Consider the following 19,339-nt stretch of genomic DNA (forward strand, 5'->3'; position numbering starts at 1 on the left):
AGACGTAATACCCACGAAGAAGAGGCGGTCTGTTAAACCTCGTGAAAGCGGGAATTGACAGTTAATTACCATGGACTGGTAAAACTTATACTCTCACTATGTTTAAACTTTAATCAGCTTTAACGTGTCTCTGATTTGTGTCGTGTACGTGATTTGTGCTTTTCACCAGAAGCTTGTTGTTGAGCTGGGTAGTTCGCGTCAGCTTGCTGCACTGTGCTAGCTGCAGCTAATTATGCTAACACTGTTAAGGCTATCGCTGTGTTCGTAATCAGTGCAGATGCTAACAGGCTAAATGCTAGTTTGTGAACTGTTGACATCTTTAGCCGCAGCTTCTAACAACATCGTTCACAGTCAATAATTTGATTTAATGAACGACAGCTGGTAACTGACTGCTTAAATAAATAACTAAATGGCATTGTTGCTAATCAAACTAATAACAGGCGATTTTGTTGTTGTTACTTAGCATAACTGTTAACACTAAAGCTAAACTTAGCGGTGTCAGATACACTGCGAACAGTATTATATATTATCTGATTGGATTATTACTCATTCACTAATCTGTCATGCATATTTTCCTTACAGTCTTCTTAAAGAATAAATGATCAGATTGGATTGTTGATGAAGGTGTTGTACTGCTAGTCACAATTAACTGATACTGACAACAACAAAAAAAACATAGGAAAAACTGACTTTATAAACTTAATTTACAGATGCATACTACATGGCAGCTTGATATTCACCTGGTTACATATAAGTGATAACATTTTCATACCAATTTTGTTTTCTAGGGGTCAGAATGAGCTGCCTTCTCCGGTGGTTCGAGATGATGAGGTGACGATCGCTGCCCGTAGGAGAAGGAAGAAAGTAGCCTGTATCCTCTAGCTTGAATATTGTGTTGTGTGCTTGTCATTAGACCTATTGCTGTTAAGGATTTTAGTACAAATTATTGGAGTTGAGAAGGAACCCTTCGGCACTGAACAAACAGACATACCAAACACTTCAGAATATAATCATTAGAAGAGGATAATGAATAGTGGCAGATTAGAATTTTACTTAAAAGCGCAACAGGTATTTGTCGCTACTGTCATTACTTAAAATGGGAAACGTATTTGTTGATAATGTCAGAACTGTTGTTTACCTGACTGTTGGTCTCAGTTCCATCACCTGGCAGCGGCAGCCCTGTTGTTTCTACAGTAACACCAGCACGATCCCTGCTGAGGGCCACTCCTGCTTCACTGTTCAGACAGGCTGGTAGGACACACACATACACTGGTTCAGTAAAGATCTGAATTCAACCCCAAATGAAAGCCCAGATCATACCTGATGGACCTGAATATAAGTAAACCCCATCCCATTCTCACATTATGTCCCCACATCTCTTTCCTAGTAACTCCCAGGGTTCCAGATGTTTCCTCCATTTTGGCTCCAGGTGGTCGAACACCTCGTTACACCCACACACCCAGGAATGCACCTAGCAGTCTGGTAAGACTCAAACAATCACTCAATCACTGGACCTCCTGCAAAAACATTTTCTTATTTCAAATTCTGTTGACTGTTTTCTGTGACACTTGTTCTTAACAAGGGCTTAAAGTACTTTTTATAAATCACTTCATCCCATGGAAAATCCACGATTCTTTTAAACTTGTTGTTTACCCTAGTGTGTGTGTGTGTCTGTCTCTCTGTCTGTGTAGAATTTGGATGACAGTGACTGGACCAACAGCATGTACACCTCCCCAGTTTCTGGATTAGAGAACACCAGTTTCTTCACAGATGACATCACCAATCTTAGTTCTGCCTTACTAAAGGAGGACGATCCAGGAGAGGCCGGTGAGTAAAACGAACACCCCCTAGTCATCGCTGTGACTCTGCTCTTAGTTTGGAAACAACAATTTAATCTACTGTTAACGCTAAACTGTTGAACCTTTTCAGCCGCTGCCAGTCTTTTCCCAGAGTTTCTTGGATCCTTCCTGAAACATTCATCCTCTGCTGTTTTTGAGCTGCTAGAGGATTACCAGACACTTTGTCAAGATAAGGTAGGTTTTTGTGTGTGTTGCCATAATGTTAAACCATTCCTTTAAATTCACTTCTACCTGTTTCTGATTATTTACTCACCATGTCACGTCACAACATTTAAGGTGGATGTGCTGCAGTCTGTGGTCCTCAGAGCAGGTCAGAACAGTAAAACAGCAGGAGTCCGCTGGCTGCTGCAGCAGGAGAGCTGCTCCTGGAGACTCATCACCTCACTCTACAGGTATCTGTCCACATGAAGTTCTACTAGCTGGTTTGTCTGTCTAGCTGAGGACTCCGTCTCTGATTTATCACTACCATTTTTTCAGGGATCGTGTTCAGTTGGCTTTGGAAGATGATCTAATGACAGACATGGTTGTGAGTAAACTTTTCACATTGTGGGCCAATAGCACACTGCCACATGAACACACAGACACATTTATTAATCTACAATACATGATTGCTATGATTTTTTTACTCGTAGACAGCAGAAAGTAGTTACCGTTGCACATTTACATGTTGAGATTAAAATTGTGTTGGTGTCTCTGTGTGTGTTTAGGTTCCCAGTGAGAGTGAGAAGGTTGTAGTGGAGCAGCTTTTTCAGCGGGATGCTGTCATACGACAAAGCCAGGTAACAAATGCACACAAAGCTATCTAGCTATCTTTACTTGCTTCACTGGTGAAGTGGAAGTCTACATTTAAACTCTTTTCATTACCAAAATGAATATACACATAAAAACAGTAGGTTAATAAAAACTACCTACTGTAAATTAATTTCTGCCTACTCACTGCGTTGCAGCTGGTTGTTGATTGGCTGGAGAGCATTGCCAAGGATCAGATTGGAGACTTTGCTGATAATATAGAATACTATGCCAAAAACGTCTGCTGGTGAGTGGTGGTGTTTTAACTTCAAGTCTGCAGTAGGTTCTGCTGGATTAAAATTGAGCACAGCAGACTGTTGGTGTGTGTGTTTGTGTGCTTAGGGAGAACACCCTCCATGCGTTGAAAATGAGGAGGAAGAGTGGCACTGCCTTCACTGTTCCTCTTGTCACTGAGCTGGTGAGTCTTATTACCACAATAGCAAAACAAACCCATCCTTTGTGTTTCTTGATATATAGAGTGAGATTTTCTGTGCGGGCATGTGTGTTTGTACACAGGACCCAGATGCTCCTCTCCGGCAACAGCGCCCCCTGGCTGACCTGGACCGAGAGGATGATGCTCGGCTGCTGAAGAACCTGTTCACCCTGATCAGAGCTGGAATGACTGAAGAGGTATGAAGATAGAGTTAGACGAGGGATAGATTTTTCTATTTTTAAGGGCTGGTGTAAACAAGTTAATGACTATAGAAACATGCCTGAGATGACATGAGATGAACTTGGCTTCGCATTACCTGCCTAACACACTAATATCCTCTAACTCCCTCCACCTCTCTAACTGCTGATGACTTTGCCATCTTCTTTAGCAATAATGTGGCAGCCACCAGCTCCCCGTTCCCTTTTTCAAATGGAGACACTACCAACGTCATCTCACAACATATCTCTCACCTCATTTGCTACTCTGACAGAGGATGATGCATCCACTTTCCTTCTTTCAAACCATTCTACCATCTTAAATTTGATTAAAGAATTCAAAGGCACTTTGAAACTAAGTCTGCCAGATCCAACACCAGTTGAAATGATATAATACAGTATGAGGACTAAATGGACTGTAAATGGACGGAGTGTGTGTGTGTATTTGTAGGCTCAGAGGTTGTGTAAACGCTGTGGCCAGGCATGGAGAGCAGCAACTCTGGAAGGCTGGAAACTTTACCATGATCCCAACATGACCTCAGGTAAACTTAGACCCCAATTTGATCTGAGTAATTAACAGATTCTTGGCACAGTGTGCAAAGTGTACACACACACCTCATGATAATGTTACTTTAATTTGTTTTGAGAATTTTCAGTGACCATAACTAACACAAAGCATAAAGTTTATGTTCAAAACTAATTGTTCAGACCTACTACTACACAGTGCTGCTCTGCTTCCAATTGATAATTGTTGTGCCTAAACTTGTGCCTGTCTCTGCCACTATCCCTTCCTCTTCTCTGTGCAGGAAGTATTGAGTTGCAGCCTGTTGAAGGAAATCCTCAAAGAGGAATCTGGAAGGCATGCTGCTGGAGAATGGCAGAGGAGGTACAACAGATATTTAAGCTGTTTCATAAACCGGTTTCCACTACTTAGAACATACTTATATACTAATTATGAAATATACTTATTCATTAATGTTTGATGGCTGGATAGTGTAGTGGTAAGCTCACCGCCGTAAATCACTTTGGATAAATGCTTCTGCCATATGACCTAAATGTTAATGTAAATGACACTTAAAAAACATGTCTACATGTTTAGTACCTTTGGTAAAAAGACTTGAAAAGTGAAAGAAATACAACGCTACTGATTGTTAATCTGCTTTTTGTGTTTTAGGAGCAGCTAAACAGATATGAGAGAGCAATCTATGCCAGCCTGAGTGGAAATCTCAAACCGGTAATTTAATATGAGATTGTATGTAAATATCTAATTCATGTTAATATGATACAGATTAGCAGGTAACGTGTGTTTCTGTGTTTTTCAGCTCCTCGCAGTGTGTGAATCTTGGGAGGACTGTGTGTGGGCCTACTTCAGAGTGATGGTCGACTCGCTGGTTGAAAAAGACTTGATGTCATCGGGTATGGCTCATCAGGAGGTGGAGACACTGCCACGAGAATACCTGGAGGCTAAGTATGACACACACACACACACACACAGAAATAAGATAACAGATATGACTTACTTTAAATGTATTACATCCTTTCGGTCTTATTAACCCAAACGGTTCATCTATACGATGCATAAGTAACCATTAAAAAAACAAAACAACCTACACTTACTAATATCGTTGATAATATCACTGTTTGTCCACAGTTGGACCATGGAAAAGGTTTTTGATGAACTCCAGGCCTCTGAATCGAAGGTGAAACTCAAACAAGCTGAATGTTATTGGTTATTATTGACTGAATATGACATTTAACCACTTTGTTTCTGTGTGTGTGCGTGCAGAGGGTGTTGGAGGAGACAAGAGAGCATTACCATGTCATCCAGAAGTTTGTCATCGTGGGAGACCTGGATGGTAAGACCCCCTCACCTCACTTTGAAATTTCAGAAGACCATTCGTAACCCTCATCCTTAATCTGTTTTTCTCAGGTCTGTTGGAGGAGTTTTCCGATTGGTTGACAGCCTCAAAGCCTCTCCCCTCCCATCTTCTACGTTTCATGACTCATCTTCTGCTGTTTTTCCGCTCTCTTGGTTTGGCGTTGAAGGTAAAGTAGACAAAATATAAGATATGGGGCCTCTAAACAATATATCGTTCAACATAAGATTTGTTCAACAGCAATATGTCAAACATCCACTAATTTTTAGATGCATGCATGTTTCTGGTAACTGTTTGGTCATGTTACTGAATTCTTCTGCACCTGTCTCCTAAGGAGGATGTGTGTGTGGACGTGCTAAAGGCGTACATCTCCCTGTTGATTCGGGATCAGCAGACTGAACTTGTTGCAAGCTACGTTGGCCAGTTACCAGCTGAGCTTGCCACCGCTCAGTATGCCGCTTTCTTGGAGACTGTCGACCAAACTGAGCTCCGCCCCCGGTGCCTGGAGCTCGCTGCCGATGCTGGTAAACAGACAAAAATGAAACGTATGCAGTATCACAGTAAGACAGCAAACATTAAGAATGAAAGAATAAGGAATGCTTGTTCTGTTCAGGTCTCGATGTGGCTGCAATAACCAAGCTGGTGGTGGAGACTGTAAGAGAGAGAGATGACTCGGACTTCACACATCACAGCCAGACACTTGAAACTGGAACTACAAAGGTACAAAGTAAAAATATAATGCAGTTTGACTAAAAACTATTTCTTCATTGCACATTAAAATTTACAATTTTAAAAATATGTACACTAAAGCGTCTTTTGCAAGTCCCATTCAAGGCAGGTTTTTAATTCAGACTCAAGCAAAGTTGCGATGCACAATATGTAAAAAAAAAAAAAAAACAAGGTTACATTCTGTTTTGTTTGGCTTCACACTGTAATGTGTACATGCTGTGATTTAACAGGAGGATCAAAAGAAGATTGATGTTATCGATTGGCTGCTTTTTGACGCAGCCCATCGGGCCGAGAGCCTAAAGCAGTCCAACGCCATCATGAGGAAATTTCTCGGTAATTGTTTTGTACCTAATAATAAATAATCAAAGGCTTGTATGTAGAGGACAGAATAATAGAGGTGTTGGATTGTTCAACAAGGTTTTGGTTTTAGTTGGTTGACAAAACAATGTACTCAAGGTAGTATCACCTTGTGTTTAATTCAATAGATTTTCACTATCTATTGAATTGAATTTTTCTGTCTGCCTGACTGCTTTTCTCTTAATTTTGTAGCCCTGCAGAAGCATGATGCAGCCAAGGCGGTGTTCTCAAAAGTTCCAGAGGATTCAATGAAGGAGATTTACTCCCAGTGGGCAGGGATCGGGCAGGCCACCTTGCCTGCTGAAGACGAGAATGCCATCCGAGAACACCTGTGTATCAGAGCCTACCTGGTCTGTTTAGAGTCTCTTTTATAAAATAATAATTATACCAGTGGTTTAGCAGCAGTAATATTCTATCTACAGCAAAAGTGAGGGGATGGCTAAAGTAGTGAGATATGTTGTTTGGACCCTGCAAATATCTGTACAAAATTTTGCGCCAATCTATCGAGTAGGTGTAGGGATATTTCACAAAATAAATGAAAGATTTTACCTGCTGGTGGTGCCCGAGTAAAAATCTGAGGACCACCACCCTCTTGGCCTTATTAATAGTGTTGAGATATTTTAGTGTGTTTGAGACACAAACTAAAACCTAGAAAGATGTTCTTGCAAAGTCAGGCTATAAGAAGCTTCAGGCTAGAGAATAGAGTACTGCTAATACTGTAATTTACAGCATGACTTCAGTCTGTTCTGCAGGTTTATTAAGGTTTATTCAATTCTTTACTGGTCTTACAGGAAGCCCACGAGGCCTTCACTGAGTGGTTCAGCCATAGTAGCTCTGCCCCGCAGAAACCAACACTTGCTCCTGAGGTCAAATTCACAGAGAGAGTAGCCAATGAGATGAGAGAAAAGGAGTACCAGGTATACACACACACTCACACATATGCACATGGGCATTTGTGACATTATCCTGACAGTAGTTTTACACTATTGTACTGATGTACAGAGAAAAACAGTAAATCAGCTACAGAGGGCTGTAGAGGAACCAGTTAATGTGGCTGCAACTACCAAGCTTAAATATAATAAAAAATCATTTTAAATGGTCACATGTTATACACACAACCTTTGTTTACAATAAAACACAAGACCCATACACAAAATGTGCAAATATACGTTTGTGTAAATTTGCTTTTGATTTCATAATTTGTGCTTACTGTCATTTTGTGTGTGTCAGGCCTCACTGTCTGCCTGGTCATGCCGTTTGGATGTTCTGACAGAAGATGTGAAAGAAAGAATCTACAACGTGCTGCTGTTCGTAGATGGAGGCTGGATGGTTGACAACAGACAGGTCACTCTTTACCACTGATCACACAAATAAAACATTTAGGGTGTTACTTTCACATGAACTGTTGTGGAACTAAGGAGCCAAAGCCATGTTTTTACTGAAGGAAATAGTGTCCAGAAATAATATTTTTTTGCTCTGTTGAAACTCCTTTACATTTGCTAGTGTTGATATACATTATATTTAGCTATTATTACTATATTTCCTGTTTTTGCAAAAACAGAGAATGTACAACCTACAAACAGAAACATTTTCATAAAAAATTGTGCCAACTTACTGTGTTGGTGAATTGTTTGCTTGATTTGGTTTTGTAGGATTCAGAGCAGGACTCGGAGCGCAGACACCAGATGACAGCATTGCGCTCTCTGTGTTTGCCTCGCCTGAGCTTCTTGCTGCTCAGTGTGCTGCAGAACTCGTCCAGACACCAGGAGGCGCTGCGACTTGCTGACATCATCTCATCTGATCAGCACCGTCTGTACCAGGTAAACACAGCTCTTTTCAGACACAGATCATAAAAGTTTTCTAGCAGGAATTTCATACTCACTTTAAGTAGTGTGATACATTCATGCATTATTCTTTAAAGGTTTGTGTTTTGATTGTTTTACAATGCTTGCCTCTCTCCAAAAAAATCAGGTTTTCTCAAAAGAGGAGCTGAGGAGGTTTCTTCAGAAGTTAAGGGAGTCGTCACTGTCTTTGTTGGACCGAGGACTCGACCCACTGGGCTACGAGTTACAGCCATGAACACACAACAAAAATACACACACACATGGCATTGTGTGAATCACTTTTTGTTGAATTGTCTTAATTGTTTTTTCTAAATAAAAGCCTGTGTTTTCTGTATTTACATTGTGTGAACTTTATTTGAAGCATCTTCTTTTACTATGTCTTGTCTTTGTATACACGTGTAAATGTGCATATTGTTTAAGCACTAATATCAAACTCTGTTATATGTAAATGTTAATTTATCGTTACAAAATATTAGGGCCACTGATTATTAAAAATATGGAATATTAAGTCATTAATTTAACAAAAATAAAACAAGTCATATTTCAAAAATTTATTATAGAATATTTTGAGAGTAATATTTTGTTATAGTAACAAACATTTGTACTTTTTGAGGAAAAAATACATTTGACTAAAAGTCGCTTTCCAAGTAATTATTATTATTTTTTTAAGAATAAAGTTGTATATTGTACTTTTTACACCATTACACATACAATATCATACACTGTTGCATCTAGAGTAAAGATCTAACTATATAAAACAGTCACAGGAACCACTTTTTTCATATAATCCTTTATTTTTATTTAGGTTACAGTTTAATTTCAACTTCGTTTAAGTAGATCTACTTGTGTCTTACATGAGTAAATAACTTCCACTATTGATATGAAAATAATAATGTAATACTTTTCATACATATTTTTACTATTTATTAAAACAATACTGAAGAATAAACAAAAGTGTCCAAGTTAATTTTCATTTTCAATTTATTCAAAACAATAAATTCAGGAAGTGAATGAGCTCCAGGTGCAGTGTGTATTTAGAACCAGTGGGGGCGCCACTCAACTATCAGCAGTAAACAACAACAGGTCGAGCGTTTGTAGCATAGTTAGTCGTACAACGGTCGGGAATACTGGTGAATACACGTTGTTGGATTTTACTGGATAATTTGATCAACAGTAGCTGAAAAGGTGCGTAAATGATGGTTAATCTTCCGTACACATGAGTTTAATTCAGTAACATTAGCAGCAGCACGAGTTAGCAGGTGTTAAGCTGCGTGCTAGTAGGCCGCAAAGCCTCGGTCTTTCCTAACGGAGCAGAGTGGGACCGAGGTGTGACGCTGTTTTGATTCTATAAGAACGAAATGGTCTAACACACTTTGATTTATTGCATTTGTAAAATGCAGTAAACCATGGCGAGCTTTTGTTAATGCCTTAAGTTTAATTTACGGTATTTTTTCAACGTACGGTTTGCCTTTCGAGTAGTGTGAAGTTGTTTGAACGAAAACGCTGGTTAGTTAGCTAACCGTAATTTAACGTTAGCTGTTAGCAAACTAACGTGTCGCTGCTGTTGCATTTAATTTGGACTGATTTTGAAATTATAAAATGCTGTTTTTAATGTTGTGGTTAACTATTTTATCCTAGTGAACGTTAGTTAGTGGTGACCGCTGTGGTTTTAGTCTTCTGGCTAATAAAGCTAACGCTAATGTTTACGTTCAGGAGCAACATTGGCGTAAGAGGAGTTTGTCTATTTTCGGATTGATGTGAGCAAAACGTCGCTTGTTTTTTATTCAGCTACTAAAAATAAAAAGGTAACTAGCAAACAGTTGAGCAAATAAATGTTTAAATATTGTAGTTAATTTGTGTCACTGGCTTTTAACTTTAAGCCATCGGTGTGTGTTTGATTAGCGATCGGTTTCTGCTCATTAATCTTCTGCAGGTGTGTTTAAATGGGTCTTTATGATGAAGGAGAAAGTGCAGCCCGTCTCCCTGAGTCTGTATGGGTCTCTATGAGTCTCCATGAGTCTCCATGAGTCTCCATGAGTCTCCATGAGTCTCCATGAGTCTCCATGAGTCTCTATGGGTCTCCATGAGTCTCTATGAGTCTCTATGGGTCTAGAGTAGAGTAATGTAACGACACAGCGGGACAAGCCCGGACATATTTTACTACATGTGGGCGTGTTGTGGTGGTAATTCAGCGACAGCTCACCGCTCAGTGTTCCAGTCGTACGGGTACATGTTGTTTCTGGTTCCGCCAACAGAACAATGTCCAAACACGTTCCCACTGACCGACTAAACGGTGCCAGACATGTCCCTAGTCAGGATTTGTGTACATGCTTGAAATAAACATTTCAAATTTGATGGAAGTTTTGAAATCTAATGTTCTCATAATTGCTTTCTGGTTATTTCTCGAGCAATTGTTTAGTCTGTAGAACATCAGAAAACACAGTTTCCAAGTATCTACTCCTGCAAATCAGGGAGACAAATTTAAGAAGGTAATTTAGCACCTTTAGTATATTTGAGACCAATACACGGAACTACAGTCAGGAAAGATGTCTGTTGCGACCAAACAACAGTTTTGAGTTTTTAAAAAACTCAAAAGTCAAATTATTTACCAATGAAAGTTTAAAAAAAAAAAAAGAATACAAATTGATTAAAAAGGAACTATTTCAAACTAAACTAAATAAAAAATGTCTCTTCAGAAAATCTAAACGATTTAAACATTCTGCACAAACATTATTACAAGATTTGTACATTTCCATTATCAACAGTCAAGTTCACTAATTGAGGACGTTTTCTCTGAGTAATCGAAAATCGAAATATATGGATTTTGTTATAATATTAATACCTGGGAAAACAGTATTTACATCTGCGAAATTACCCTCAGGACATTGTGTTCTGTCCTGTCACTGACTTGCTTGTCTGCTTGTAGCAGGATGTCTCAGTGTTTCCATTAGTAGGAGAAAAACTTATACAATAAAAACCTAAAAACCTAGAAATTCAAACTGTTTCCTCATACTCTTATTATACAGTATAAAAATATTTTCCCTTTTCCTCATTTCTGACTTGTCACTACATAGTTCAATGTTAGACCTAATGCAGAATTATAATGATTTATTCATTTTTGTTTCATATTCCCCTTTATGTCTTACATTATTTTCTTTCTTTTCAGTCAGTTTGAAGGTTGAAATTCATTTAACAGGTTTTGAAAAAAGGCTTTAATATACATATTAAAATGTTTTTGAATGAGCCTTGATTAAATTTAAATACTTCCCAAAAAATTTAGATGGAAAAATTGTGCAAGTTTGAATCTTTATCCGTATTCCCCCTAAAGCCAGAAGACAGGCCTGTTGGCGAAACACAATAAGTTCAGGCCAGTATTTTATTTATTACTTAGTCTTGGTTACTGCTGGTTAGTGAGGTTTTTGTCACCCTGGTTAGTTGGTTATGACATTGATGAGTCATTGTGGACTAGTCTCGGCATGTCTACACAGAGCTGTATGATTTAATCAGGTGGTGCAGTCTGTTTTAGGTTGAACATGCAACTCACTGCTGCTGACTCAACCAAGAGAGGCGCTCTAAGGCCCTGATAGGCTCCATTTAGACCAGACGGGACATTTAGACTGGTCTAGTCCTGACATGTCTCTACCGGCCTATAAGAGGCTGCAGTTCTGCTCTGCTCCACTCTGACTGCACTTTATATCTTTTCATTTGCACAGGATGGACTGCTGCTGATACTTCTCATTCTGTAAACACAGGTAAGACTTTTAAATCTTATCTGATTAATAACTGAAAGCTGAGTGCATATGATTAAATACTAATAATGTTGACATGTTCTTTAAAAAATTGCTAAAACAACAATTTGATTTGAAGAAAATTGTCACTTTTTTGCCAGTGGCTCTCTGAGTGTAATTTACAACATAATTATATCCTGACAATGTCTTATTATTTAGCAAAATTATGTAGTTTAAACAAATGACTCGAAGAAAATGTCATTTTTTAAAAAACTAACAAAAAAGTAGTAAACTGCTAGGCAACCTATTTTGTATGTACTACTGTTAGGTTTAGTGACAATACTACAAACACTGTAAATACTAAAACTAAGATGATTCTGTAATGTGTATTTTCTGTGTATTTCGATTCTGTAAGAGATCCCCATAATATGAATCTGATCATTTTAAGAAGGAAGAATGTGAGATTTGTTTACAGGGTACCAATTCATCATTCATTACTATACTTAGCTCTATGCAGCAAAGTTAACTTCAGCACAATAATAAACTTAATTTAAAAATGTTAGGTTTTTTTAAAAGGGGGTGGATGACAGGCAATTTTTTATAGTTCAAGATAGTGTAGACACTCCTCCAGACAAATCAGCAGTTGAGTCAAAGTTTAAATATTTCTGCAAGTCAAATCAATGAGCCTCATCCAAGAACCACTGGTAAGAACTGATTTGTTATTATTTTCAGTTCTTCACAAAAAGGTTAAGAGTTTGACTAATCTCACATGCAACACCAGTAAAAGTAGGAAGATTTTAAAAATACAGAAATGTTCTTGCATGAGACCAAATGTTCAGGGGTCATTAGGTTTGTAGTTGTACATCAGGAGGCCCCCAAATCTGATCAGTTAGTTGGTAAAAAGGTATACAAGTCTTTACTGTTATTTAGTATTTCAGTCATGTATTGATTTATTGAATAATCCATATGATGTGTTATTCTGTGTATGTGTGCAGAAACCATCAGCTTCATCATGTCAGATGACAGGGAGCTCAGTGCCGACACCTCTGACGACAACAAACTGGTGAGAGCAGTTGACGTCTTTACTGGTTGTCACCTGTTAACCAACTGTTTACTGTTTACTTAACCTTTTCTTGTTTGTGTTTGTTTAGGTCAGACCAAAGGTAGAGTTCCATTCTTTGTTGCAACATGCAGGAGCCACTAAAGATGTTTTCACTATGAAGGAGGTATGGCATATTTGAGTGACTCAGTGGTTTGATGTTAGATGTTAAACTGATGAACAGCAGTTGGCTGTGATTCAGTTGCATAGTCGATACTTATCAGTGTCCAACTTAATTTTTCCCCACTGGCCAGAGAGTCATTAGATCAAAGTTTTTACTGGCATGGAAAATAAAGAAAAAACATTTCCATGAAACTGGTAATTAATATATGTGGTATGGTGATTTATGAAATTAGAATATTGATACAGAATACAAATTGTATGATATTTGATTGAATTTACACATACAACTTGCTCAACAGTTGAGCGTCCTTATTTAAATGTTCTTAAACTAATGCAAGATCAGCTGATGGGTTTTAGAAGAGAAGATCTCTCACACTGTTTGGAGTTTTTGGAACTACAGGGACACTCTACTACTGGTTGTTCAAAGGTCTTACAGAGTGATACCTCTTACCTTAACATGCAGTCTTTGGTTACACACTGGTGTTGTATAAAAGCATATTTCTGTCAACTGCACATGCGCTAACAATCCCCTTTTTAATTTTGGCCTATCATTAATGTAACATGGTAATTATGTTCGTTTACAACAACTGATCTGGGCTGCTAGTTGATATTTTAACTAGAAACAACAAAGGTTACAAAAGGTAAATGATCAGCAAAACAAGAAGTACTTTTGTTGTAAATGAGGAAGTAATTCTTCATATTTGACACTCAAATGTGTATTTGTATATGAAAAACACGGAGCATGTGCTTAGACACTGAAATTATCTTTGCAAAGTTATGACAACTGTGCAGCTCACTTGTTAGGTTCTTGATGCCCAGGTTAACAACCACTGCTGTAAATACTCTAATAAATAATACTAATAAATTAAGACACTTTGTTTTATCAATTGAAAACTTAATTGATTTATTACCTTGATGCATCTGTGATGTTCTCTCTTTCAGGTGATGTTCTACCTGGGTCAGTACATTATGCAGAAGCAGCTGTACGACCAGAAGCAGCAGCACATCGTCCACTGTGCCCAGGATGCACTGGGGCAGGTGTTAGGAATCGACAGCTTTTCTGTTAAAGAGCCACGGTGAGACAGAGGATTGTCAATGTTTGTGTGGTTTTGACCTGTTATAACAGCATCAGATGACAGTTTCTTAGGTTGAATAGAGTTCAGTCATTAATGAAAAGCAGTATTAAAGGTTGGACATAAATTAAAAATTGATCCTAGTGCAGATTTTGCCAGTGAGGTAACTAAAACACTGTTGCTTATCTTTCAGAGTTCTGTTTGCAATGATCACCAAGAATCTGGTGGCTGTGAAGAGCCAAGGTTAGAATTTTTTTTTCTTTTATTTCAATTGACTGATCAACATAACCCGAAATCAGTATCACGATGGTCACAATGTAAATTTTAGGTGTATTATCAAATACACCTGTGCCTAAGATTTGCTTTACTCACAGCAAGAGTTCTTAATTATACTTTGTACTGAACAATAAATATAAACTAGGCTCTGTTTCACATCTCTCTCCTTTAAGGCTCCAAGGTTGAGTTGTAGGTTTAACCCCTGTGAAAATACTAGAAGTAAAGTTGCAATATAGATGAATTGCCCTGCTCTGCACCTCACTTCTGGTCTGTTCTAATTCTGACAAAACTAAACTCAGTTTTTCTTCTTCTTAGAGTCATCACCAAGCTTGGATGAACCCCAAAGTAACATTCAGACAGACAGGGTGACAGAGGTAATGAGCGCACACACACGGTTATAATACCGCTGGAAATTTATGTCTCATTGCAGTGTTTTTAGAAGCTTATCAGTCAGTGCTGTAGTGTTTGGAGTACCTAATATGCTTTTTTGAGTTAACTTGTCCAGTAAAAAACCAGGCAAAGCAAAAAAAAAACTGAAGAGGCAACTGCAGGAATCATAGTACAAGTTATAACACATGGTGACCTGCAGGGCTCATGAGTGAATTTGACGTTCAAATCCAAATGCATTTTCTTTTTTTCTTTAGGAGGCAGATTCTGAAAGTTGCTCTTCGTCCCCAGACAGGAGGAGAAGGAGAAGGCGGCGGAGGAGGAGGAGCTGCAGGAGCAGTGACCCAGGTCAGTTTCTCTCCTCAGGTACTTCCACAATACAGCTCATAAATGAATAAACTGTGTGAATGTTATTAAACTCCACCCATCCACCTTCTCAGGACCCTCAAACACTGTAGAGGACGATAAAGATGAAGAAGAGTCGGAAGAGGAGGAGGAGGAGGAAGAGGGAGGGAAGAAGAGGAGGAGATCTGACAGCTACTCCCTGACATTTGATGACAGCCTGTCCTGGTGTGTGATTGGTGGCCTGGGAAGCGGCCGGGATCGACACAGCAGCCAATCATCAGAGTCTAACAGCACTGTGAGTTTTGCTCACACACACAACACATCAGTTTGATTTTATTATTAAAAATGTATTTGTTTATAACCTCGACTGTATCTGTGTTCAGTCTTCAATGTCAGAGGTCACTGTTGCAGCATCAGACTCTGACAGTGACAACTTCAGTGTTGAATTTGAGGTTGAGTCCATCGACTCAGATGACTACAATGAAGACGATGCCTCTCTGTCTGCAGACGATCAGGTAAACTTCCCTATTGCTTAATCCCTGAAGGACAAGTGTGGTAATACTATTACTCTGCTATCATCAAATCCTGTTAAGACTAAAACTAAACTCTTTTCAAGTATTTATTTTGTAAATTCAACACAGACTAGATTACAACACAAAGTTTACAGTTATCACATTATATAATAAGACTCAAACCAAGAATAATAATTAAAAAAAAACATCTATTCTTACCTTCTGTAACCTTTAATCTGTGTCCAGGTATATGAGGTCACAATCTTTGAGGCAGATGATGATGACTCCTTTGATGAAGACACAGAAATCAGTGAAGCTGTGAGTCTAGTCTGGAAATACATATTAAAATACACACACACACACACACACACACACACACACACACACACACACACACGCTCGCTCCTAATATAGTCTAACTGTACATTTCTCCATTAGGACTACTGGCGGTGTGCGAAATGTGACGAAGTGAACCCCCCTCTTCCAAGAAACTGTCTCCGCTGTTGGACTTTGCGACAGGATTGGCTGCCCGAGGGATCTCCAACTAACCCGACATCCTCCAGTCCTAAATCTTTGCCCACAAAACCGAGCAACCAGTCAGCAGCTAAAGAAGCTACAGGTGAGTTTTAATCCCGATGTTGGTTTTTGAGTCAGGTTTTTCAGGTACAGTGTGAAATAGGCCATCAGTCTTCTAGTGGACACTTCTCCAAATAAGTTTAATGTTGTGGTTTTCTGCTTTAATTTGTCATTAAAAAAATAGGATCTTTCATGTCTTTGAGAACAGCAGCAATGTTCTTTTTTAGTAATCAGCAGCTTCCTTCGTGGTGTCCTGCCATAGACACCCTGCTAGTTCAATGATTCACCTACTGTAGACTCATGAACACAGTTAGCCAGTCCCAATGCTGCCTTCAAATCTTTAATTGTCTCTCTGAGCTGCTTCTTTACCTCATTAATGAGTGTTTGTTATGCTCTTCAGGTCATTTTGACTGGCCCCCCACTTCTTGGTAGAGTAACCTCAGTCCCAAAGTGTCTACAGTTTGTCAAACAATCTACAAATGGAGACTGGTGAATTTCCAAAGTCTTTGACATCACTTTGTAACCCTTTCCAGCTTCGTGAATATCATTAATTCTTGATCTTAGATTGTGTGAAAGCTCCGTTTGGTGTGAGGCATGGTTCACATAGGCGTATTCTTCTTGTACTGAGCTGAACTCAAGAAGTTTGACTGGTTTTTGTCAGTCAAACTAGCTTGAGTCCACACCTCCAAACTAATTTTCTTAACAAGACTCCAGGTATGCTATCACCTGACTTGGCTAGCTTTTTTGAGGTCATTATTCCAAGGGTTCACATACTTTTTGCACTGAGGTTTTTATGGTTGTTCTCAAAGTCATGAAAGATCAGAGTTATTTTGTGTTATTATTTTTAGGCACATTACATTTGTTAATACTCTTGATTTACATGAAGATCAAATCAGTTTTTATAACAAATTAATGCAGAAAACCATAAAATAGATTTTCTTGTCTAGTTATGGTAATACAAACCAAACTGTTTTTGTGTCTGAAGGTTCTGACGTTGAGGAAAATGAAGGAGTTGATGTTCCAGATGGGAAGAGAGCAAAAACTCCTCCTCCCCTGTCACGGTGTCTGTCTGACTCCACTTCCTCCGCTTCAAACTCCCAGGATCTCCTCTCGTCCACCTCCTCTCAGGAGAAGCTCTTGACGTCTGACTCCCAGCCTTCCTCCTCTTCTTCCATCGATTCGCAGGAGCTTCTCCCATCATCCCCAGCTTCTGCTCCTCCCGTTGTCGTCCCTGAGCTGGAGCGCAGTGTGTCTGCGGAGTGGCGGCTGCCAGACTCGTGCCTCGACCCCTGTCTCATTTGTCAGTCCCGGCCGAAGAACGGCTGCATCGTCCACGGACGAACTGGACACCTTATGTCCTGCTACGTCTGTGCCAGGAAGCTGAAGAAAAGGAACAAGTTGTGTCCGGTCTGCAGGCTGCCCATCCAGTCTGTCATCCTCACCTACCTCAGCTGAAACACATCACATTTTGACATAATCCTACATAATTACCAAGTTAAAGTTCAGTTTCACTTCACTGTTTTTGGTCATAGGCACATGTTCGCACTTTCTAATTCTCTTCATCTCTGTTGCTCTTCATTTTAAGGTTAGTTATATTTTTATTGTCCGCTTCCCTCCCAAAGAAATCTAATTAAAAAGCTAAAACTAGCAGCGTGTTAGCTCTGTCATTTCACCTCTGTACTCATTTTGTCTAGTAATTGTCAGAAAATGGTGTTAAAAAAGCTTTTCTACACCACTCTGAAAATTTGTAGACAAAACAGTTGAGAAAATAAATGACAGTGAGTGTTTTATAATAATAATTTGTTAGCAGCTCTAAGATAAGTTACAGAAACCAGTTCAATGGCCTGTCAAAGTTGCTAATTGATAAATTATTTAATTTCTAAAGCTCTAGTTTGGAACAAACTTCATACATTTGGAGGAAATGGTGCATTGATTGACTATTTTCTGGTGGTGGAATAATTTAAATTGGCTTAATCAGTTAATTTAGGTTTATATCTATTTATGAGATTTGTTGGAAAAGAAGAAAAATACAGAAAATCACCTTCACACAGTCTGTTTTTACCTTCACCTGCCTCTGTCCTTCTCAGCTGAATCCACTCACACCTAAAACCTTATACTCCACCTTATATTCAGATGAGATTATTAGTGTCAGTTTCAACTCTGTATTGAGTTTGACACTTACAAACTTAATGATAAAGTGAGCAAATATATATATAAATACACAAATCTGAATTTGGGGAGTATTTCCCAAAATGCTGGACATTTCCTTTGAAGTCTTGCCACAAGTAACACGTTTGGTAACTTTGTTTATGTGTCTGTATTTCCTGGAATTTATTCTGTAATTGGAGATTAAATAGGAAAAAAAAATGCCTATAAAGAAAAGTTTAAACCTAACTAATCATTTTCAAGTTATAGTAGAAATTATTCTACATCTATTTTCTATATAATGACCAAATTGCAAACTTCTTTCCAGGACACTAGCAAATTATTTACAGACCCAAGAAATAAAGCTTCACCCTTTATTTTAGGAGTCTACTTTGTCCTTTAAATGAAGTATCTTGGAAAGAAAATGAGTAGCTGAGTATTAATTTGAGAAATGATGGGGATTGCCATTTTTAGATTTCACAGATTTATTAGAAACTTAGTTTTCTATTTGACACGTATACTTCCCCCTCTGTGCACAGCACATTAACTATATTCCACATAATTCATATCATTGTTTACTTCATTGTTCTTTCCAAGAAACTCGCTAAAAAAGAAACCTAAAATAAAGTGTTACATCCTTATTTATTTTATTTAAGATGCTCAAGTTTATTTAAGCATAGAATTTTCTATGAGCTCTTTGAATAATAAAATGAATCTATTGAGATTTCTAATTCCTGCAGTTTGCAGAGTTGTCTGAACTGAATAAAGTTTAACTTCTTATAATGAGTTTGTCATTGATCTGAAATCAGCAAATACACGGTTCACAGCAGTACTGTAGTTTTAGTACAAGTACTTGTAGTTCACTTGTTTTCATTTTCAGAAACATTTCAACAGGAAATCTACTTTTAATCCACTACGTTATGACGACGGCATTTAATTAAAAGTTTATCCTACAGCTTTAACAATCAATTG

General features: G+C 38.4%; 2 protein-coding genes across 2 annotated transcripts; both read left to right on the forward strand.

Annotated features, from left to right (window-relative positions):
* Positions 1-70: 70 nt before the first annotated feature.
* Positions 71-8,437, forward strand: nup107 (nucleoporin 107). The gene is made up of 27 exons (XM_026363435.1): positions 71-78; positions 789-871; positions 1,156-1,251; positions 1,388-1,482; positions 1,692-1,827; positions 1,930-2,033; positions 2,136-2,251; positions 2,337-2,385; positions 2,567-2,638; positions 2,807-2,895; positions 2,991-3,066; positions 3,165-3,278; positions 3,748-3,838; positions 4,103-4,182; positions 4,471-4,530; positions 4,619-4,764; positions 4,948-4,996; positions 5,083-5,152; positions 5,227-5,342; positions 5,508-5,697; positions 5,787-5,893; positions 6,133-6,235; positions 6,452-6,609; positions 7,051-7,176; positions 7,490-7,603; positions 7,912-8,079; positions 8,231-8,437. Exons 1-27 carry the CDS (start codon positions 71-73, stop codon positions 8,336-8,338), a joined length of 2,724 nt encoding a protein of 907 aa, XP_026219220.1. The 3' UTR covers positions 8,339-8,437.
* A 709-nt stretch (positions 8,438-9,146) lies between these two features.
* Positions 9,147-17,869, forward strand: mdm2 (MDM2 proto-oncogene). The gene is made up of 13 exons (XM_026363453.1): positions 9,147-9,288; positions 11,817-11,855; positions 12,827-12,894; positions 12,983-13,057; positions 13,996-14,129; positions 14,320-14,369; positions 14,718-14,776; positions 15,047-15,137; positions 15,230-15,429; positions 15,518-15,649; positions 15,893-15,964; positions 16,085-16,265; positions 17,208-17,869. Exons 3-13 carry the CDS (start codon positions 12,844-12,846, stop codon positions 17,675-17,677), a joined length of 1,515 nt encoding a protein of 504 aa, XP_026219238.1. The 5' UTR covers positions 9,147-9,288; positions 11,817-11,855; positions 12,827-12,843; the 3' UTR covers positions 17,678-17,869.
* The last annotated feature ends 1,470 nt before the right edge of the window (positions 17,870-19,339 follow it).

The sequence above is a fragment of the Anabas testudineus genome, chromosome 23, assembly GCF_900324465.2.
Source record: "Anabas testudineus chromosome 23, fAnaTes1.2, whole genome shotgun sequence".
Lineage (NCBI taxonomy): Eukaryota > Metazoa > Chordata > Actinopteri > Anabantiformes > Anabantidae > Anabas > Anabas testudineus.